Source organism: Rhodnius prolixus, unplaced genomic scaffold, assembly GCF_049639745.1.
Source record: "Rhodnius prolixus isolate KJV_2025 unplaced genomic scaffold, Rpr scaffold_9, whole genome shotgun sequence".
Lineage (NCBI taxonomy): Eukaryota > Metazoa > Arthropoda > Insecta > Hemiptera > Reduviidae > Rhodnius > Rhodnius prolixus.
The window spans coordinates 16,248,513-16,270,645 of record NW_027411604.1 but is presented as its reverse complement, the minus strand read 5'-3'; the positions used below and the strand labels follow the sequence as shown (position 1 = coordinate 16,270,645).

The window sequence follows — 22,133 nt, the reverse complement described above, 5'->3', positions numbered from 1 at the left end:
ACATCAAGAAGTAAAAACCATTGGAAAAAGTGGAAGTTGTTCCCTAATTTCACTGGAATGCTGCTGTTCCTGCATTTGATAGTTAATATTAAGGCCAATGCTAGATTGTACAAGTTGGGTCGATCTATTTTGGACATCAAGAAGTAAAAACCATTGGAAAAAGTGGAAGTTGTTCCCTAATTTCACTGGAATGCTGCTGTTCCTGCATTTGATAGTTAATATTAAGGCCAATGCTAGATTGTACATGTTGGGTCGATCTATTTTGGACATCAAGAAGTAAAAACCATTGGAAAAAGTGGAAGTTGTTCCCTAATTTCACTGGAATGCTGCTGTTCCTGCATTTGATAGTTAATATTAAGGCCAATGCTAGATTGTACAAGTTGGGTCGATCTATTTTGGACATCAAGAAGTAAAAACCATTGGAAAAAGTGGAAGTTGTTCCCTAATTTCACTGGAATGCTGCTGTTCCTGCATTTGATAGTTAATATTAAGGCCAATGCTAGATTGTACATGTTGGGTCGATCTATTTTGGACATCAAGAAGTAAAAACCATTGGAAAAAGTGGAAGTTGTTCCCTAATTTCACTGGAATGCTGCTGTTCCTGCATTTGATAGTTAATATTAAGGCCAATGCTAGATTGTACAAGTTGGGTCGATCTATTTTGGACATCAAGAAGTAAAAACCATTGGAAAAAGTGGAAGTTGTTCATTAATTCCACTGGAATTCGGCTGTTCCTGCATTTGATAGTTAATATTAAGGTCAATGCTACATTGTACAAGTTGGGTCGATCTATTTTGGACATCAAGAAGTAAAAACCATTGGAAAAAGTGAAAGTTGTTCCTTAATTTCACTGGAATTCGGCTGTTCTTGCATTTGATAGTTAATATTAAAGCTAATGCTTGGCTGTACATGTAAAGTTGATCTAATTCGGAAAATAAGAAGTAAAAACCATTGGAGAATGTGGAAATTGAAACAGATTTCACCAGTAAACTGCTGTTTCTGTAATCGATATTTAATTTTAAGAACAATCTGCTTCTTAGACCTCTGTTTTTTCCTAACCTGAGATAGATTTAATTTTTTTATTTTAAATAAAAACATTTGAATTGCTACTTTAAATGAAATGAAAATATTACTTGAGGAAATTATTTCTTTAAAAATTTAGTACTTACTGTGGCCGGTGGTGAATAATCCTAGAGCAATATTTCTGTATTTACTTAACTTATTCTTATAACCATTTCTGTATGACATGTGTATCCCAATTATTATGTACATTTCTTTAGTCTGCGTCTTTAGGTGTACAAAACTATTGTTTTGAGGCAGTTATTCTTACCGGGCTTGACGCACTTCATTGACGCTTACTCTGCTAGTTTTAAGTAGGTGCCTTCCAGTTTAATTAAAGATTATTAATGCAGTCTATAATGGACACATGGCAGTTTGAAGTTGCCGTTCACAAGATAGAAGTGAAGGCTACAAGTACAACGAATTATTCCCCGATCAGGTTAAAATACAGGTGTAACATGCTTCTCAAAGGTTTGGTAATGGTCTGTTAAGTTGCTAAGCTTTAGACACAAACACCACTGAACTATAGTGAAGGATTGTGCCATAAACGACAAACTAGTAAATAAAGTTGGAATCCAGAATATAATGACAATTTTTCGTGTAATCTTTTCATGAAATTGAAAAAAAATGGTTGGGTTTTAAACGAACTTTATAACTCTTCGTGGTGGAACAGAGTGAACAAAAATCAGTTCCTGCATTAAATATGAATGACTTATTTAATGAAAGTAGGGGGATAGAGATGTACTTTAATTTCTAGGAAGTTGAAATTTAGCCGGAAAGTTAAATGACTGTTTACATTAAATGTCAGGTGACGAATCCCCTGTTTGCCACGATTAGAGCAAGCGACTATCGCAATAGAATGGCGACAGTATTCGTGGATTAAAATATTGATTTCTGTACCTGCAGCAGGTTCAGATTTAATCACTAAAGAGTTTTAAAGAATTATTCATAATGGAATGGGAAATGGTTAGTCATGGCTATAAATTCTAATTTAAAAGTAAACTGATGTTAGAACTCCTGTTAATTTAATTTTTGTCCTTATTAAACGAATATTTTATTTAAAAACATAAAGTTTACATTATTAGTTTTGACTTCGACTGTATCCGTGTGCGGCAATTTTATTAATGTTTTAAACACTTTTAGTGGAGTCGTGATATTACTTTTCTTTTCAGAGAAACACATGTTTTGTTTTTAACCATTAAGAAAATCATGTTCTTGGTACAAGAGTTTATAAGGCAATGTAGACTGCATTGAACATTCAAAGGGTTTCCTTTATTTTTCATTAGACTTACTTTTAAAATAATGTAAAAATCATACAAGATAATTGTTACATATAAGTGAAAAGTAAGCGAAGTGGACTAATTTTATTATTTACAATTATTGATCCCTGCTAATGTATTAAAAAAACTTGTGAGGTTGCTGAATTTCTGTCGAGTGTAAATAACTTTCTTATATTTTGTAATAATATGCAATCAATGCATTTACGAATCAACATTTCTGGGAATATGTAAATAAATAAATCATTATCTTATCATTGTATTCCTGCATTTAAAAACTTGTTTAAGAGGAACTAAACTCGATTTTAAGCATTCCAAGTTTTTACATAATGTAATTAAAGAAAGTCTTATGCATTTCAAGTTAAATGTTTAAAACAGTAATGACAGATCCACAATTTAGGTAAATTGTTTTATTGCATGCTAAACAAAATTGCTATATTTTTCTCTTAAATTGTGAAAATCAACAAGAAATAATGCGATTTCAGTGTGTGGTGAAATAGAAGGGTGAATGTTGCCTACAGTTCGCTGTAAGATTTTAATTGAAACAAAATTTAAAAAAAAGTAGGTGTCTTTCCACTAACAGTTCACAACTGCTTTACTAATAATGAAGTAGGAAAAACAGTAGACCATCCCTGCTCATAGATTTACTTGGCTACGTATTCCAATAATTCCCTATTTTGTAAATTAATTCAAATGGAAACATTCGCCATTGTGCAGCCCACGTTTAGGAACAATAAAATATTCTATTTATGTTTGATTGGAATATCGGTTTACAGTAGGCAAATTCATGATTTTCTTTTGAGTGAAGAATTGAAAAGAACATACAATAATGCTGGCTGCTCAACTGTGTTGAGGTACATGGAACCCAGCTTAATTTCCAATCCGCAGTGATAACCTCAAGCATAACAACACTTACAATAATTGTCATTAGTTAATCGGAAAAGTTAAAATCGATTAAATTTTTTAATATTTGGACATAGAAAATCATAATATTTAATCAGTATAAGTTGGGATAAGGGATAAAAAGAAACACATTGCGAATCTTGGCAACCCGAAGAATTCACACTTTTCATCCCCGTTATGTTTCTCTTGTTCAAGATCGTTCCCCATCGAACCTCACTGTTGAATCCAAGATGAACGCTAACTAATGTTAGCACACCTCTTAAATGTATTTTTGTACTGTATGAAAACCTCCTTAAAGTATGAAAATTATTTTTCTTCAGCGATTAAGTTAGAGTCTTCCTAAGGTTATGGTACTAGTTAGTCATAAACAGCAGTTAGTCTTTTGTTCTCTCAGCTACCTTTGTGGTACAGAAACTCATAGCATGCAGCCTGATTAACACGTCGCAAAGAGGAACAAAATTGGTGCTAAATTCACAGTTTAAACCACTCTGATTAGAAGGTCTTTATCACAATGACTTTTTGTTATCCAGAATCGTATTTTTGAAATGAAAAACGCCCTAGTCTTGCCATTTACATTCTGCCCATTTATCGATAGCTTCTTTCGTAGAGGTGAAGTGATTTTCTTGAGGTTGAGGCTTTTCTCTAGGCTTATAAGACTTACCCTATCCTTGCACTCAGACACTTCATTACTACAGTTGAATTTAGGCTGTAAAATAGATCATCTAGGCTATGAGTCCTCATTTCCGGGCTATTGGCGCATGTCTGTAGAGACGCCCCCAATGAAAGTCGGAGTATCTCCAACGTACAATAGCTGTAAAAGCGTTGACGTAGCTATGTTTGCGGCTAAAGTGAACATTGCCTTGACACTTCGGCGAATCACAGTTTTTTTTATTCCATCTAGATACTCTGAGGGTAGTTCTGTAAGGGGATAAGTCAGGGATGAAAACAGAAGCAGGATGATGAATTGAACTTCTGATTTCGCTTCAAGAGACTGGAGGCCAGGTCTCTTGACTGGAGCTGAACGAATGGATAGTTGCAAATGCTTGGAGAATGAATTACTTACAGTTTCCCTTAGCATAGTAGATAACGCTTTAGATTTGAATTTTGCGTGAAAGGATTTAAAAATTTACAGACCGCTTTGTGAGTAAAATTTAGAAGCTACATATGGTAAGATAGATTGATTTATGTAAGTGCTGCTTGGCTTCTAATTTTATAGTGTCAGAACAGTATCCACAAAACCTACAAAAATATACACAAATATGTGAAAAACCTATAAGAAAGTTTCAAAGCTCAGTAAAATAATTAACAAAACTTAAATAAACTAATTAACAGTTAGTATTAAGTTGATAATTAATAAAGTTATGTAATAATATATAAACAATCTAAAATAAAAAATATACGAAAAATAAACGTTTCTATCTCAATGTTTAATTGATGGAAACAATGTACTTTTAAAGGAATATCTATGAGCAAGTCAATGCTGGACTTTGCGTTGGCCTTCATCATAATCTTGCTTACGAAATTATTACGGTTCTGTATTTTACCCAAAAAAGAATAATACGCAATCCTAAGATCTTACATAGAGTTGTTCCCTTCATTTTAACACTTAAGTAAGGCTAAATCTTCACCTCCATATCCGTCAGTTCCTTTTTTTCCATTAGCGCTCGGTCTCTAACCCCTTCTGTCCAAAGTTGATTGAACTTGAATCATAAACATAAGAAACATAAGACAAAAATTAAAGGTTAGAGAAATATAGCTATAATTGATGATCAATTTGGGGATCAACATATCTTAATGATTCCCTATTTCAAGTTTTTGCTTAAAACTTGAAAACTAAACCATATTTGAAACTTAACAACAATTTAAATTCCAATAATCCACCAAGAACAATATAAGGGGAAGTTATATATTGATTGGAATGCAATAAGTTGAAAGGCCTGGTGAAGTTTGTTAACAGTTTTCTGTAATAGTATAAAATCAATTTAGAAGGGAATATAAATCACTATAGCGTTCTTCGGTAATATGGAGTCATTTTTAAAGCGAATTATTAAAGTATTAATTCTCTTTCTTGCGCCAATATTTAGCTATTGTACACTTAATTAAAACCACTTTGAAACGTACAATGAATAATAGATATTATTCGCTGATAGGCGCCACGATAGTCGAGCGGTTAAGAGGCGAGACCTGCAAAGTTAATATGCATTGTGGTATTGGGTTCGATTCCCGGTCTTTAGGCCTTGGATTTTATTTTATTGGTAATGTGAGAAATAGTAAAGTACGTTTGCTAGTCTCCTCCGTCCACGACACCTAGTAAATGATAGTTGGACGTTAGGCCTCGCCTGAAATAATAGGCGATTACTTTCCTTTTTTTTTTTTATTCGCGGTTTGCTTTGTCTACAGCAATATTGTTATGCTTGAGATCTATTGGGGGGTGCCTATTAAACTTTAAACATGTATATATACATATAATTGGTTAGAATAAACTGTTCTTGACGGTTGCACAACTTACTTTACATTAAAAACAAAAAATTACAAAAGCTATGTTGGACTTAACTGCTGATAATTCAAAATCAGTTGGCAACTTACTATTTTAAAGAATTTGTTTATTTTAAAAAATAATTGTGGAGTTTGTTTTTTAAAATACTATTTACATAAATACGTAATTTTTGTAAACTAGCATTCATTTTTAAACAGGAATCTGAAATTGATGATGAAGTAAGCTGGAGAGGAAAACGAATGCAAAGACCCCAGGGTCCATCATTGTCCGTGGCCAATCCGATTGAGGTATTAAGAAGCCGGCTATTGTTAGAGATTGCCAGGCGTCGCATGAAGGAACAAGATGCCTCAAGAGTCAGTAAAAATAGACAATATTTACAGCAAATTGGCAAACGACATACAAACAGGTATTTTACAATTAATTTGCTTTTAATAGATTATATCATGAAATGATGAGGCTCCAAGTGAGATTAATACCATATCTAAATCACCAATGCTACTATCATAGTATACGAAAATGATTGGAAGGGCATATATTTAGATTTTTCCTGCGTGTTTTCAGCACAATACTCTAAAAACATCTGAAATAGAGAAATCACATCAGCCCTTCTAGTTCTTTTTTTAGTTATAAATGACGAACTAAAAGAATATTTAGTCTGTACTTAGGTATTATGTGCTCTCTTCAGATATATTGAGAGTTCCAGTAAAACAACATAGAAGAACAATATTCTAACATCCGTACTCAGTATTCAATTCTGGGGCTCTTAGTGGGAGATGAATATGCAACTACGAGTACTTGGATTCAGCGTACCCTAAACAAACGAAATTTGACAACTTTTCTCTATATTATAAGTAACCTACCTACATTCTCTATAAAGATGTATGCCAACTATTTTGTTGGCACATTTAACTTTTTGGCCACTTTTCAGTGCCTACCAAGAAAAACACCACTAGTCCTTAAAAAAAAGCAAATATCATCCAATCTTTTCTCTTGCTGACGTATTAATCAAAGATTTTTTAAAGTTTTTAAACTATAGTTTTTCCTAGTTTCTCTTGGGACTTGGTCACCGATAAGTATTTGTAGATTGGAAGCCACAAATGTATTTCGAAATCAAGTAGCTTTTCAACTACTGTTGTTGATATTGCACTTTAAAAATAAATAAATATGATTTTTTTAAAAAAATGCAAGAATTAAAAAATTTTGTTAGCTTTTAAATTGTTTAGTAAAATCAATATTAAAAAGAAAATGATGATATGATATTTAACTTTTCTTACCGTTTATGGGTGTTCATTTTAAGACGGCATTTTATGCTTAAACAATTAATCTGAGCAAAAAATGGTAGAGGAAAAATTTGTCCTTTCTCTTCAGATACAGAGCAGTTGATAACCTCCTGGATAACCTGGCTTGTGAGCCAGAGGAGGCACCTTTGAAGGCACAGTACATGCTTCACAAGTTGAGAAAAGTGCATTATTTGATAAATTAAGGAATAAGTTTGATCCTTTACACGAAAGATATTGATCACTTAAATATGTGACAGGAGGTTTCCAATTTTTTTGGTAATTAAACGCAACTCTCCCAAAATTACCAAATAATTATTAAACCTTCTTGTTTATAACAGATGTAAAATTAATTTTTAGCCATTTTGATGTATGCTTGAGAACATCTAAAGAAAAATGCTAGCTTTACTGCCTTGGCAATATTATTATTAGAAAGGGGATGAAAAAATACATAAAAATGACCTATCGCGTGCTCTTCTTTCTCTTTGATAACAAGTTAAAAAATTGAAATATGATTAATAAATACCAGATTTTGAAATGGCCTAGCACCTTTAATTTTGAAGATATCGAATTGCGGTTTCCGGTTTCTTTCATAACTTTTTTACACTCTTTAAAACTGTGTATATGAAAATAGGGGTCAACTGCAAACCATCACTTTTGGTCGCGCGTCAGCCGCGTATGCGGAAAGGAATCAAAAATCAAGTCACATATTCTGAAACTAGAGGTTTCAGATGGGCAACAAATTTTTCCTTTACCATTTTTTGCTCAGATTAACCGTTTAAGCATGAAATGCATTTGAGCCGTCTTAAAATGAACACCCTGTATAAACTAATGTAAATATTTAAAAAACATCTAATGTTAATAATACATTTTTCAACTTTAAATTACCAGGCTGACCAATGAAGACAAGACAGTGAACATGGATTATTACAACAGCGGAGATTTTGATTGGGATTCTGCATAAAAATAATTATTGTAGATGATTCCCCAACGCTTCTTCCATCTATCGGCCGACAGGTGTATTCATAAAGAAAAATAAAGCTCTCCAACGAAATCCCATAGATATAAATCCCTACACATTCCAATTTTTATGTACAGTTTTTAAATTTTTTGTAGCATTATATTGGCCATTTAAACAAAATTGATTAATTGACAATGACAGCTACATTTTATTTATTTATTTTCTAATTTTAATTATCTTGGTTGTGTTGTATTAAATATTTTGTATTTATTGTACTTCATTTACATAATATGTATGAATTAAATTAATTATTCTAGTCATTAGCTAAAATATAATCAAAAAATATCCCTAATTCCTATTGTTTAACAAAATATAAGTTTATTACAAATTGTAGAAAAGCAAAATGACTTATTTAAAAAGAACCCCTTCCTTCAAATGTATTATAAGTAATCATCATTGCATGTACTTTTCTGAATGTATTTATAATTATTTGTAAATATAACACACCTACCAAAGTTATATATATTTTTCTTATTGAAGTATTAATAAATATATTTTTTAATTAATTATGAAGAAATTTATTTTTATTCAATTGTAACTTTCAACAAAAAAGAAAGAACAAATTAAATAAAAGTGTACAGTGACACTTGAGCAGAAAAGTAAAATAAATAAATAAAATAATAATAATGTTTAGAAAATATAAAAATTAGGGATGCATTTATCACATTTAACATAAAACTGTACTATATAATAAGTAAATTACTCTTTATAATAAAAATTTTCAGTATTATAGTTATTTACTTTTTTTTTGAGATTAAGTTCTTCTGTTTACAATTGTAATTTTTGTTTCTTTTATTTGAATGTGTGAAACAATTTCGTGAATAGTAAATTTAATTATTTTTATTAATATTATCTTATATTCATAACCAATAATACCTTATTTTAATATTTCTCACTTAAATAATAGAATAGACAGATTGGAGAATTATTTATTACTTACTCTTTTTATTTTTTAATCAAAAAACATCAGTATCCTTTATGAAGTTTTTAGATGAAACACAACTGGCAAACATTTAGCAAATTAAAACACAAATTCACCTTTAAAACTTTAGAATTAAAAAATTTAAATATACACATTCTTCATTGATTTGACTGTCGCTTAAAAATATTATACAACTAGCGACATCTCTTGCATATGTTGTAAAGTTGCACATCACCCAACAATTAAAACATAATTTTAACAATTCCTTTTAAAATCACCAATAGTTTTAAATATCTTATAACATTTTCTAACTAATCACCAAGTTCATTCAGATTAATTTAGCAAACAAAAACGTGCAACTGTAATCTAATTTCAAAAACCACATTTAGGTATCTTGCAGTGCAGAGGCTCATTGCATTCAGCAACCCTTTCTCTTCAAATGAAATTCCTTTAAAGTTTCCTTTTGTTTTAATTTCTGTGAAACAATTATTTCTATACGTTTTGATTCTCCTGCAACTTGGTCAAGGATGTAGCTTCAACCAATATAATTATCTGAAAGAACATTTTACATTGGTATTCCAAAACAACCACGTTATATAATTGAAGAGTAGTTTCATAATATGCAACCTGTTGGCTTTATAAGAATAAATCCAAGTTTATTTGTCAAATTCGTCTTCGTAAGGATTCAGGAATAAATTTTTTAGTTCAGAATGTTTTATTATTATTATTTTTAATAGCATTTTATTAATTCATTTATGTACAAAATACAGAATACAAAAACAATACTGTACAGCTTGGATTACTCCGTCAGCCGATTATTATTATTATTATTAATAATAAAGGTACGTTAACATCTGAGACCATTAAACCGCCCTGAACTTCTTACAGTGGGCAGAAAGTCTATGCAAAGGGTTATACGGTGCAGAGACTCGGTTACAGACTACATTGTCCAGATTAAATCTTAAGTGCACTAACCACTGGATTGCGTCCCTATTTCGTAATAATAGTTAAAACACAAATATCACACAGGCATTGTCGCTCTAATCAATCACAAAACATTGGAAGCACGTTCTTTCAGTCTTATTTTCAGTGCCCGAATCAACTGCCATGCCTAAGGATGGGCCTCACTTTTTCCATTCGCCAAAAACAAGTTAATTAAATTTTGAACATGATCCAATTTTCCTTGTACAATCAAAACATTTTTATCTTTAATCTGGCACTATCTGGGAAATATCCAACATATTTAAAAGGCATTTGAGAGTTGACATGTTTAGTTTAGTTTTGTCTCTAAACCAAAACTAGGCTATCCGACACCAGTATTCATTGAATGAATGAAAAAGATCACTTTTTCCCAAATAAAATTTATCAAACATAGAGTTACACTGTAAACTTTCCGAAAAATATGTACATTTATAGCATTCATTTACTCAGATTGTGCATAGCTGCAGCTTTTCAGCTGTAGTTATAAAGTAGATAAAAGGGTTTTCAAGTTTGGGAGCTTTACATTTCCTACATTTTTCGAATTACTATATCTCTTGTCTCATTTGAGTAATCTCCGCAAAAATATGGACAATTATAGTACTGATTTACCTTTATAATTACAGCTTTTTGGCTGTATAGGAATTGCAAGTAAAACCAATGAAGGTTATTTCATTTTTCTTTTAATTTTTTTTTCATTTTTTTCTATTTTTACCGACCTAATGTATACATTGTACGCCTGACTTACAAATGCAAAGTTAGAAACAGAAAATAAAAAGTTTGCAGTAGAACTAATGAAGATTTCCCATTTTCTCTTTTTTGGGGGATATTTACATTCAATACTAGCCTATGTTAGATATACACATTAGTTTATGATATACGCTTGGCATAAAAATATAATATTTGAATAAGAAAGCTAGGAAGTTCTAGTAAAACTATGAAATAGTTTCTATTTTTCCCATTTTTCTCAACCTCCATATCCAAAACTAGCCGAACTAATGTGTATAATTTATGCTTGGTGTAAAAATATATATAATGATAATTGGTAAATAACGTTCGTTTTTTAAGTAAAATTCACACACAGCTGTGTACCGACTGTTCAAAATATTTTTCTATTTGCAACAATATGATAATTATAAAAGGGATTTTTCCTAAACAATACCTAGATCACTAAACGTAAATAGTTAAAATGCAATTCAGAGCAATTAGACGAGTATTTAGCACCTCTACGACGTTGAGAAAGGGGTTGGCCATGCCAGATCACGTGAAGAAAGCAGAGAGTGCTGAAGATCCTACAGTTAACGACATGATTCTTTATTATTTTCATAGGTGAGTATGAGACATACTATAGTTCTAAATCTCCTTCATTATCTTAATTTTAATTCAACCGTTTACAGAGCGATAGATCATATTAAACCGAATCTTCGTAAAATTGTTGATGAAGAGAGATTACTATTATCAGATGAATTGAAAAAATTCAGAGTGGAAGGAATTTTAAAGTTAATATCAAACTGTACATTCTTAGCTGAAATAACTTATCCAGTAAAAACAGACTGCGGAGGTTATGATCACATTACTGCGTATAAAGTTCATCATTGCATGCACAAGACTCCAATGTTTGGAGGTAGGAAATTTTAAGTTAATTTGGGAAAAAGTGGACTTATTTTACCTGTAAACCTAATAGTTAGCTGTAGAATTATTGATTTTGATCAAAGAGTAAAAGTTGTCAGGTTTTTCATAAGAACATATCTCTTTCTTAAAGTTGATAACTTCAAGTTTATTTGCTTTTAAGCGCCAGCTCTGAGCAACCCTGGGCACTTGTAGATTCAGGATTTCTGATCAAAACCTAAGGAGAAGGTGTAATGATTTTTCTTTTCACGTCTTTTCTATGCACTAGAAAAACTTAAATTGAAGGAGCCCGAAAGAAGACTTTGGATTATTGTTTTTATTTATTTTTTCTATTTGAGAAGTGTAGACCAAGAAGAGCCTGCAGAATTTGGACTGTGCTAATCGAGTGGACTATGATATTTTATGTGCGTGCTAATCACAGTTCTTAAATAGGCAACATAACAAAAATAAAACATAAAAGTAATTATAGATTCCCTTTCAAAGTAGACGACGATCAAGGTTTGAAATAAGTTTTAATATTATAGGATATCTAATCACCTTAATCTGTTTTAGCTAATGATTAAAAATAGAATGAAATTTCTTAAAAGACAGTGTATTTTTCCTACTTTACAGGTATATTATTGCATCCTTGTATAACTTTAGAAGACGTAATGGGTCTGTCTGCTTTGAACACTTTTAAAAGTGCTTTGCTCAGCATACCTTTTGGTGGGTCTCAGGGTGCTATAAGAGTGGACCCAGAAGATTATACTGACAATGATATACAGAAAATCACAAGGAGATATATTGTGGAATTACTGAAGAAAAATGTCATTGGTTATTCTTTATTTATTTTCATATTTCATTGTATTGCCTGCCAGCAGTGTCTATTTTGACTTTAGGTTTTATTATTATCATTATTATTATTATTATTATTATTATTATTATTATTACGATAATGACGACTCTAACTGGCAATTTAACTTCTTACATAGAATTTATACAGAGCGAATGTTTGTCCTGGACATGCAGATACTAAAGAAATTGTAGTTTTATCTTCTAGTCCGAATAATATAATTTTTTTAAAAAATGTCTTTAGAAGAAGCATCACAGCACTTCTTACTCCTCTGTATCAACCAGTTTTCAGATTAGAGGAAAACCTGAACTCATTAATCAGTTTAACAAGTAGGGATTATTGAATCATACATTCAATATTTCAAATACACTTCAGACATAAATCGTTTTCTGATTATGTGTGCGTACATATCATTCTAGTACGTACAATAGTTATCCAAAATATCTGTAAATTCTAATTAATACTAATAATACCGGTATAAAGAATTTCCTGTTTTATAACTTTCATTTTTGTATCTCAAATTTCATGGATTATTTTTAAATAATTATAGTTGATTTTAACTTACTGTTACAATACAATGGTAGATTTCAATATTTCAATAGCAATAGACAATTTCTTATAGATTTCATTGTCGGAGGGAGGATTATTTTTGTAAACAAAAAAAAATAAAAAAAAGACAATTTGGCTTCAACTTCAGAAGTAAAGATAATTTTTATGATTCTAATTTTTCGCGTCAAAACCCTTACAGCAATAAATATCTCTGATTATATGCATCTTAGCACGCATTTTGTTGTTGTTGTTGCTGTTGTAACCCTGACCATTTCGGATTTTCATCCATTATTAGAGGTTGATTAGTTTAGAGTTTAGAAGTTTATGTAGTGTAGAGGATTTGACTTTAACTATGTATGTTTCCATCATACGCTACACTTGCTGACCAGGTGAAACTCTTTACTGTGTATCTTACAATAAATAAATGTATCCATAAAATAACAAAATTCAATGAAAATTGTTTACATAGGACGTGCAGCTTTTCACTGTTTTTCTTTCTGTCATTTTATGGCAGGAACTCTTTGATGGGCGCTTGTGAAAAAGAAGAAAATTAAAAAAAAAAATTCAACTGAAAGCAGAGTAAAATGAATAAATTTAATACTCATCATAGCATTTACGATGTATATAGGTAATATTACAAATCGATTTTAAATATTCCAGGACCTGGAATAGACTGTGGCCTTAACGATATGAATGTTGGACATCAGGAAATATCATGGATGACGGATGCTTATTTGAAGACTTTTGGTAATATACTAATCAATTTCTGGCCTTAAACAACATATTTAGGTGCTCTATAATATTTTTTAGTATAACTGTAACTAGAAGTAGAATAGTAAGAGTTCTGTCTTGAACGTGCCTGATACTTTTTAGTTACGACAGCCCAATCTTAGGTATTCATTAATGAGTTTGTAAAAAAATTAAGTAACAGTAATTTTTCATTATTTTAGGTTCTACTGACATTAACGCTTCGGCAATTATGACGGGCAAACCCACATTTGGTGGTGGTATCCATGGAAAGATGTCATCAGTTGGATGGGGTATTTTTTACTTTTTAGATTGCCTACTGAATAAGGAATTTATATTAGAGGCCACCTGCATCGAACCTGGATGGAAGGGGAAAACATTTATCGTAGAGGTATTAAAATATTAATTTTCTTGTAACTCTAAAATTAATTAGAGTTTAGTAAGTTTCTGGCAAATCTACAAAGTCTTTTATATAAATAAAAAAAATAATAATAAAAAATAACTGATACGTCACAAACATAACTTTATCTTACTTCAATATTATACACATACTTTTCTGAAAAGCGGTATTCTTTGTGTAAAGAAAAAACTAATTTTGTTCGGCACCACTCTGTGAAAAAATTTGGACTCGTTTATTACATTATTATTATTGGTTTGAAGAGAGAAACCATTCCTTATCAGATCCTGGGCACCAACCAAGAAAAAATCTTAAAGGCAAATGGGTGGGTGCTTTTTCTTCTCAACAGCAAACTTAACAAAAGTTGAGTCTCCATGAAGTACGGTAATAAACTGAATGTTCTGTACATGAACTCAACCAGGAATCCTAGGTATATCTATATAGAAAAAGAAATATCTCTCTATCCTGACTCTTAACGATGCTTCACTGATATAAAGCGAGTCCCTTCGTGAAAATAGTCATGAATCTAAAGAACAAACCTACTGCAAGTTTTAGAACTACTTACAAGAGATATGCCTAATTTGGCCAACCTATCCAACTTCTTATTTCCCGTAATCCCAATATGACTTAAGAATAACGTGGAAAAAAACTTTACAAACAGCCAATTAAATTTTTGAATGAACATATTGTGTTTGCATTATATTTATATTTTGTAAGGTACATTCAAACTGTCTGTAAAATTAAAATTATCCATCTTCTACAAAGAAGTAAGTTACATAACAAGGTATTAAAAAGTTAATTGAAAGATTATTTTTTTTTTTGTAACAGGGATTTGGCAAAGTAGGACGCAATGCAGCTTTATGCCTTAAGAATGCTGGTGCAAAGATGGTCGGTGTAATCGAAAAGGATAGCAGCATATTTGATGCAAATGGATTAGATCCACAAGTAAGTATCTTCTATCTTTACATTTTTTTTGCCTCGAAATGGCATTAAAAACTGTAAATTATTCACTAAATTATGTAATTAAACGGCTGTAATGGACAATGCTGGACAACATCGATTAGATACTTATGAATCTTCATCCAGTGTCAATATTTGTAACTTTCTATTTTACCATCTAACATTTCAATAATTGAACTATATTCAAATAATTTAATTTATATTTAACTTTCTAAAAAAAGAAAGATAGCTTTATCTTTCTAAAAAGGTTAGCTTTATAACTAACTGGAGTAAGTTTCAAGTAATAACAGGGAAGAGAGTAGCTTACTTAATTCCCAAGCAGAGATCTCTTTTTAGAAGCATCTTACAGCACACATTCAATTGATGAACAGTGTTGTCTGAAACAAAGAACACTGTCCCGAGTACGGCAGCCGCTGAAAAAAAAGCTCTGGGCAACTGTAACCTCAGATGTTGACGTTATAAATTACAAAAGAAAAAAAAACAAACTTTTAAAATGGATGAAATGTTCTGTGCAGTGAGATCGCAGGCTCTATTTCCTTTATATCTCTATGCAGTCTGTTCTTCTTTTCTTATATTTTACTGAGGGGAATTTATTTATTAATTTTCTAAAAATTGATTAAAATTTGCTTAAATTGTGAATCATTTCACAGGATTTGGCAGCTTATAAATTTACAAAAAAAGGTTTAAAAGGTTATCCAAAAGGGAAGGCAGTACCAGAAGGTGAAATCAGATCTAGCGAATGTGACATCCTTCTACTGTGTGCTTGGCATAAATCAATAAAAAAAAGCAATGCTGATTCAATTAAGGCTAAGGTGAACTTAATTCTTTTCTATTTTATATAAAAATTGAATTTTATGAAATTTAATTGAAAAATATTCAGAATTTTGAATGTAACTTGTTTATTTACTGATTCATCTATTAAATTAATAAACCTTTTAACTTGATCTTATTTGGCCAAAAGTTTTGATCTCAAAATAACTTCACAAATTCCTCTTTTAAAATGTCTGATCTCTCAAACAGAAATATCAGTTGTGTGTTTACTTATAAAGTAAATTTATCGAAAATGCATTGAAATTGTTTAATTAAAGAAACAAACTGGTGACATTAAAGTCTCAATTTTCGATACAACTGGTTTTATTTATTTTTTAATTTCAGTCAAGAATTTAATTAAAAAACAAACTTTAGAACTTAAGAGCAGGGAGAACTTCTTCTTCAAGTCACTCAGAAAGTCATTCCATTCCTTTTGCACCAATTAGTTGCTGTTTGTTTTCTAATTTTGCTTTCAGTGTTCAAAAAAGAGTAGCTTCTTTTAGGGAGTTATTTAAAAAACTATTACATTGTCAATTTTCGTAAGAATCTTTTAATTATTTCTGCTTTGAATCTTAGTAAAGTATAATCTTACTCAAAATAATAATAATAAATATTGTGTTGACTCTAATCTTTCAATTTAGAAGTAATTACTTTTAAAAAGAACAATTTAAAAATAGTTAATGGTTGCTTTGAGAAAAAGAAATCAACTTACAAGTTTTTAAGGTTCTTTGTACCATCATATAATTTCATGTTAAAATGATTTGCTTACAGATTGTAGTTGAAGGAGCGGATGCCCCAATTACACCTGCTGCTGATAAGATTTTGCGTGACAAAAAAATACTTGTCGTACCAGACGTATGTGCTTCTGGCGGTAGTGTTGCCTCATCATACATTGAATGGCTTAAGAATGTTCAGCATGTAACTTTTGGACGATTACCCTCAAGTGTGGTACTTGATTGGCCATGCTTACTAGGTAATGGATTTTAGCCTTCTAACAATAATTATGTTCGGATAGAAATGCGAGCTTTTTTATTTGCAACCATAGATTAGTTAGAACACCGAGTGAATCCATAAATATAAGTTGAGATGAATTGGATTATTTCGTTTCTACAAAATCTTCTCCTTAATTCATTCATTTGTAACATTACATTATTATGCAGACTTTGTCATAAAAGTTTCAACTAGCAATATTATTATTATTATTTGTCATAAAAATTATTGTACAAAATCTAAAATGAAAAGTATGCTTTAACATTAAAGAACAAGTTAAAAATGAATATCTCTAATTTTATCCGTCGTGCTACTCACGTTTTTCATAGTTCAACCTGTTTCACATTTCTTTTGACATCTCTTATGTTCCTGACATCACAGTATCTAGGTAATATAAAATGGTAATCGTAAAACGAAGTCAAATTCTTCATTTTAAAGCACACTAAATGTACTGAGAAATAGATGCATCTGTATGGTTGTCATTCTTTTGGAGCATCACTTGTACACTAATATTGATAGGCTTATTTTATGTAGTAAATTTTTACTAATATCAACTGGCAATGTGCAATCCAACTTGGTTTTCTAACCAAGTATAAATACTTTTATAGGAAAGAGGTTGTTGTCTAGACCAGCGTTTTCCAACCTTTTTTTAGCTCGCGTACTACTTGGTACTACATCATGTTAAATTGTTTATTTAGGTGTCCCCGTTTCCAGTTCGGGCAAATTTAAAGTAGCGTCGGATCATTTTACCATGAAAGGCCTTATTGCGATACCCAGGGTAATGCAGATGCTTTCTTACTATAAATCAGATGAATGGGGACCCAAGATACTTCTTTACAAATCGATTGTTTCTACTATACTGCTTTACTGTTCTGAGGTCTGGGCCCCTCATTATGTGGAAATTGTGGAGAGAGTACAGTTGAGGTTTTTTAAAACCTTACTGCGTCTCCCACAAAATACTCCGAATCATTTTGTGCGACTGGAGGCGGGCTGCATTAGTTTAAGATCTCTTGTGTTCGACAGAATGCTGAATTACTGGTATAAGATTCTCACTATGTCGGATGACTGTTTACAGAGAGCGTGTTATTTGGAGCTCTTCAGACTGATTGATAACAGAGTTATACCTTTTAATTGGGTACGCTCGCTTAGAGACCAGCTAGTTACCATTGGAGCTCAGGATGTCTGGTTCTCACAATCCAGTTTTACTCTAAAAGAAAATATGCTCAACTTAAAAGAACAGTTTAAAAACCATTGTTTAAGCAAAAATGTGAATGCCGCTATTCATTCTAATTTTAACAGTTATTTTAGAAATATTAGCACTTTTAATATCGGTGAAAATTACCTACTTTTTAAAGTTCACATCAATAAATTAAGACTGATTGCTCAAATTCGCCTGGCTAGCTGCAAGTTCCCTACATTGTCTATTAAAGGAAACAAATGTAAATTTTATCCTGAAAAGTGTTGTAATACCTGTTTCACTAACAGCTCAGATAGTCTATCACATTTTATTGTCAATTGTCCGTTTTTTAACTCAATTCGGGAAAAACTTATCAGTAAATATTTGAATGATACCAGTCCCCTGGAATCTCTATTAACTGTCAAAACTATTGAACAAATTAACGATATCTACCATTTTTCGCTAAAGGCTATTGAGAAAAAAACCAAAGCAATTCAGATAGTTTTAGGTCAAGCTGACTGAACATTTGATTTAATAAACATTAACTGAACAGTGTTTGATTTAATAAACATTAACTGAACAGTGTTTGATTTAATAAACATTAACTGAACAGTGTTTGTAAGACATTTCATAAATGTGTTATTTTTTGATACCACTACTGCCGAATTTTAAATTGCTCTTAGTCACTCATTACCATTAGTCCAACCGTTCAACTTTTACTCTACATCTCCACAATATTATTAAACTAGAATCGTCGTTTCATTATTTCGTGAATAGTCTCCTATTCTTGTTTATGCGTTCTTTCTTTCCCTTTTTTATATATATATATATATATATATATATATATATATAAAGATCTTGTATTTTAAGTTACTTATTACTTTATTTTTCTTTTTCTATTTTATTATTATTTCTGTAATTTCACAAGGATAATCATTTATTTTGTACAACTATGTGTATATTGTCAGACTCCTCTGCAAAGAAGATGTATCTTCAAAAGCAAATAAAATTATTATTATTATATTATTACATCATGTTAAATTGTACTACTTCGTAAAAATGATGGTATTTCGTGAAATTTGTTATTCCGAATGCGATATTTTATTATTATTACCTTTATTTGTATAGAGATACAATGTATCTGTCATAAAGGAGTTTAAGTTCATGTTCACTTTATAAACTTTGTTAAGTGTAAGATCTTAGTTTTAAAACTATTTTTAAATTAAATTTAATGTTGCTTGGATAGAGCTTACTCATTACAATCAGTCTCTTTACGCAGATCTTTACATAGTTATCATTTAAGTTCTGTCACATGATAATTCTATTAAATTTGCTTTATCTTTTATTGATAACTAGCTGTACCCGTTCACACGTTGCTGTGTTTGAACAAAAAGGCAGTTTTGATACCTCGAACATAATTTATTAATGATCAAATGTATACAATACATCGAAATGAAAATTAACAATAAAATTACCCCTACTTCAGAGTACAGTAGTGTCCTTGCAAAGGTATCAATTCTACATAATGTGAAAAATTCAGTTAATGTTGTTGGCGGTGGTGACATTGCTCTTGCATGTACATTTTCTGATGTAAAATACACACGCTGTCCATTTTCAAGATGTACAGCTAAATGAACAACCGGTGGATATCGCTCATGAATGGAAAATGATAAAATACGCCATACAGCCTCATTGCTAGTTATGTAGCGTCCCTGTTGATATTGGGTGACTTCATCGTTAGATGCAGTTGTATTTTCCTCTCCAAACACTGGCATATCGCTTCCTTTGTTCACATATTTGCAAATATATTTTTATAGCTTTCACTGAATTGCAGTACTCAACATTTATGTGCGCGTTATGCGTTTTTAGTAGTAATGGAGAATATGGTACTTTAATAATTGCAAAAAACTGTTTTTCATGGTTTTCATGGTTACACTTTTAACAAATTTGACTAATTAAATGTTATTTTGATATTTTTGGGATATTTGTTCGGGTGCACCTAGAACCCCAACTCTGATTTTAAAAAAAAAATTGCAAAAACCTTCCCGGGGATATACCTAATAATTTCCCAAATTTTCACGGCGATTGGATGTATGGTTTTTGAATCTATCGAGTACAAACAAACAGACACAAATTCATTTTTATATATTATATAGATGGCGTAGCTTTTCCTAAATTTTCTTCATAGAAAGGGTTTGAAATCCAATTATCATTTGTTTTCGGGTTTTGAAAAATACTCCATGAAAGACAATTTTAATCCTGTTAAATGTGCTATTATATTTTCTCGTATATCTTGAGACAGACTTACTTTATTACTGTACATATTAATATATTTACTGCATAATTAAAATAATACTGTAAACATTAAAATAATTTTTATGAATTATAGGAAAATACGTATCGATGGTATTTTTATTATTTAATTTTTTTTTAATTTTTCATGTCCGCCATTATTGATTATTTTTCGCGTACCACAGGTTGGGAAACGCTGGTCTAGTCTGTTGCAGTTTAAACTACTACTGAGTAATCAGCTTAATTCTATTTTCCAGGTTAGGCTGCCTGGCTAACCAATGTAAAGGTTAATTTTCTGATCCATTTATTTTAGTATTAAATTTAAACAATTTTTTTTCTTTCCAGAGGCAATGAATGAGTCGCTTAAAAAATCAGTTGGAGAAAAAGCTTCTATTCTGCTTTCCGAAGAAAATAGGCAAAAATTTTTCAACACTTCAGAAAAGGATATAATTAGAAGAACTTTGGCCAAAAATTTGACTGATTCTGCTTGTGTTAGTAGATTTTGTTTATGCTTTGGACAATATAAATATTGTTTCTTCCTCATTCTGAATTATCTGTGCTGGGCACAAACTATTTAAAAACTTACAAGTTGGAAATTTTTAATAAAAATGTAAACATGAAATACCGTAAAGCTCAGCTCTTCTATGATTCAAAATTTCTCTGAACAATAAGGTCAACGGAGTGAGGTGTTTGTAAATAGAAAAACTGCAGAGGTAAGAGCAGAAATGGAGAATAGATTTACGATACCCATTAACTTAGAAAGAGACAGATTATTTGTTTTTTAAGTTCAATTGTATTAGAGGTTAATTAATAAACCCTGCGTTTGTTACTGTTATTAAGATTGTTCTTTAAGATAACGTTAAGAATGATAATTACTTTTGAAAAACTAACCTTTTCCCTAAAAGCAACAAGACACAAATTTTAAATAGACTAAATATTTATTGTTTATCTTTGTTGATTTATTGTTGTCATTTTTTGGATTTTACAGAGTGTAAGGTGCACTTTCAGATGTGTAGAATTAGTTACTTGATGAAGAATTAAGTGCAAAACCGGTCTTAACAAAACCATTAATAAAAATTTTAAGTTTTGACAGCGATAAATTCTGTCTCGGTAAAGTTATTTAAGTTAATAGTTCAAATTTCTAACATATTGCACTTGTCATGTTCGGAGCTCAATAACAGAAAAACAGTGAAGTCAATCACTTGTTAAGATAAAATTAAAGTAATTAATATTTATAAATATTAAATTATTGTTTAAATAATGTTTTAGATGGTTACAAAAAGCGCTCAAGAACACAAGCTTGGTACGAACTTGAGGATAGCAGCCTACTGTAAGGCAATTATCAGAGTATTCAAGTCTTATCAAGCTGCAGGATTGACTGTTTAGAAAAGAAAAAAAATTATGAGGAAGTCAAGATTTATTAAATTTGCAATGAGGAAAACCAGAAGGTTTCTGGGTTTTTTTAAAAAGAGAATCAATGATATAATTACCATTTTTTAATTTGTTTTTGGCCAAAAAATTCATTCTTCAAAGAACATGTCTTTAAATTAAGAATTTACAAAATTAAAAAATGAATAAGATTGAGATTGTGTTGGTTATTTAATTTACTTTATAAAACTTAGTTTAAAGTAGCTTATCACCAAGAATCTTTTTTCTTGTACACAAAGTTCACTTGTTATTCAGAAGATGTGCATTATTCTCCATTAATACCTCCTTTTATATTTTCAGGTACCTTCCACGGAATCAGCTATCTGATGCCACTTTTGAAACTAGACTTTTGAACATAATACCAGAGTTTTATTAATAATTTTACCGT

The 22,133-nt window shown here is 30.7% G+C and overlaps 2 protein-coding genes across 6 annotated transcripts in view; both read left to right on the top strand.

Moving 5' to 3' along the window:
• Positions 1-10,729, top strand: part of Dh44 (corticotropin-releasing diuretic hormone 44) — a 222,266-nt gene extending 211,537 nt beyond the window's left edge. For all 4 annotated transcript variants that reach the window (XM_074127559.1, XM_074127560.1, XM_074127561.1 and 1 more), the window contains 2 exons: positions 5,934-6,142; positions 7,905-10,729. In XM_074127559.1, coding sequence (XP_073983660.1) covers positions 5,934-6,142; positions 7,905-7,977 — 282 coding nt within the window. In that variant the 3' untranslated portion in view covers positions 7,978-10,729. The remainder of the gene's footprint in view (positions 1-5,933; positions 6,143-7,904) is intronic.
• Positions 10,730-11,043: 314 nt separating this feature from the next.
• On the top strand, positions 11,044-21,901 carry LOC141453931 (glutamate dehydrogenase, mitochondrial-like). Of its 2 annotated transcripts, XR_012458317.1 has the most exons (11): positions 11,044-11,263; positions 11,332-11,558; positions 12,176-12,376; positions 13,605-13,691; positions 13,895-14,082; positions 14,917-15,033; positions 15,699-15,860; positions 16,630-16,831; positions 20,663-20,808; positions 21,306-21,427; positions 21,587-21,901. XR_012458317.1 is itself a non-coding variant. In XM_074127557.1 (10 exons), exons 1-10 carry the CDS (start codon positions 11,124-11,126, stop codon positions 21,701-21,703), a joined length of 1,587 nt encoding a protein of 528 aa, XP_073983658.1. In that variant the 5' UTR covers positions 11,046-11,123; the 3' UTR covers positions 21,704-21,901. The 2 variants fall into 2 exon arrangements, 1 of the variants encoding a protein (XP_073983658.1); XM_074127557.1 differs by lacking the exon at positions 21,306-21,427 and having other exon boundaries at positions 11,046-11,263.
• The last annotated feature ends 232 nt before the right edge of the window (positions 21,902-22,133 follow it).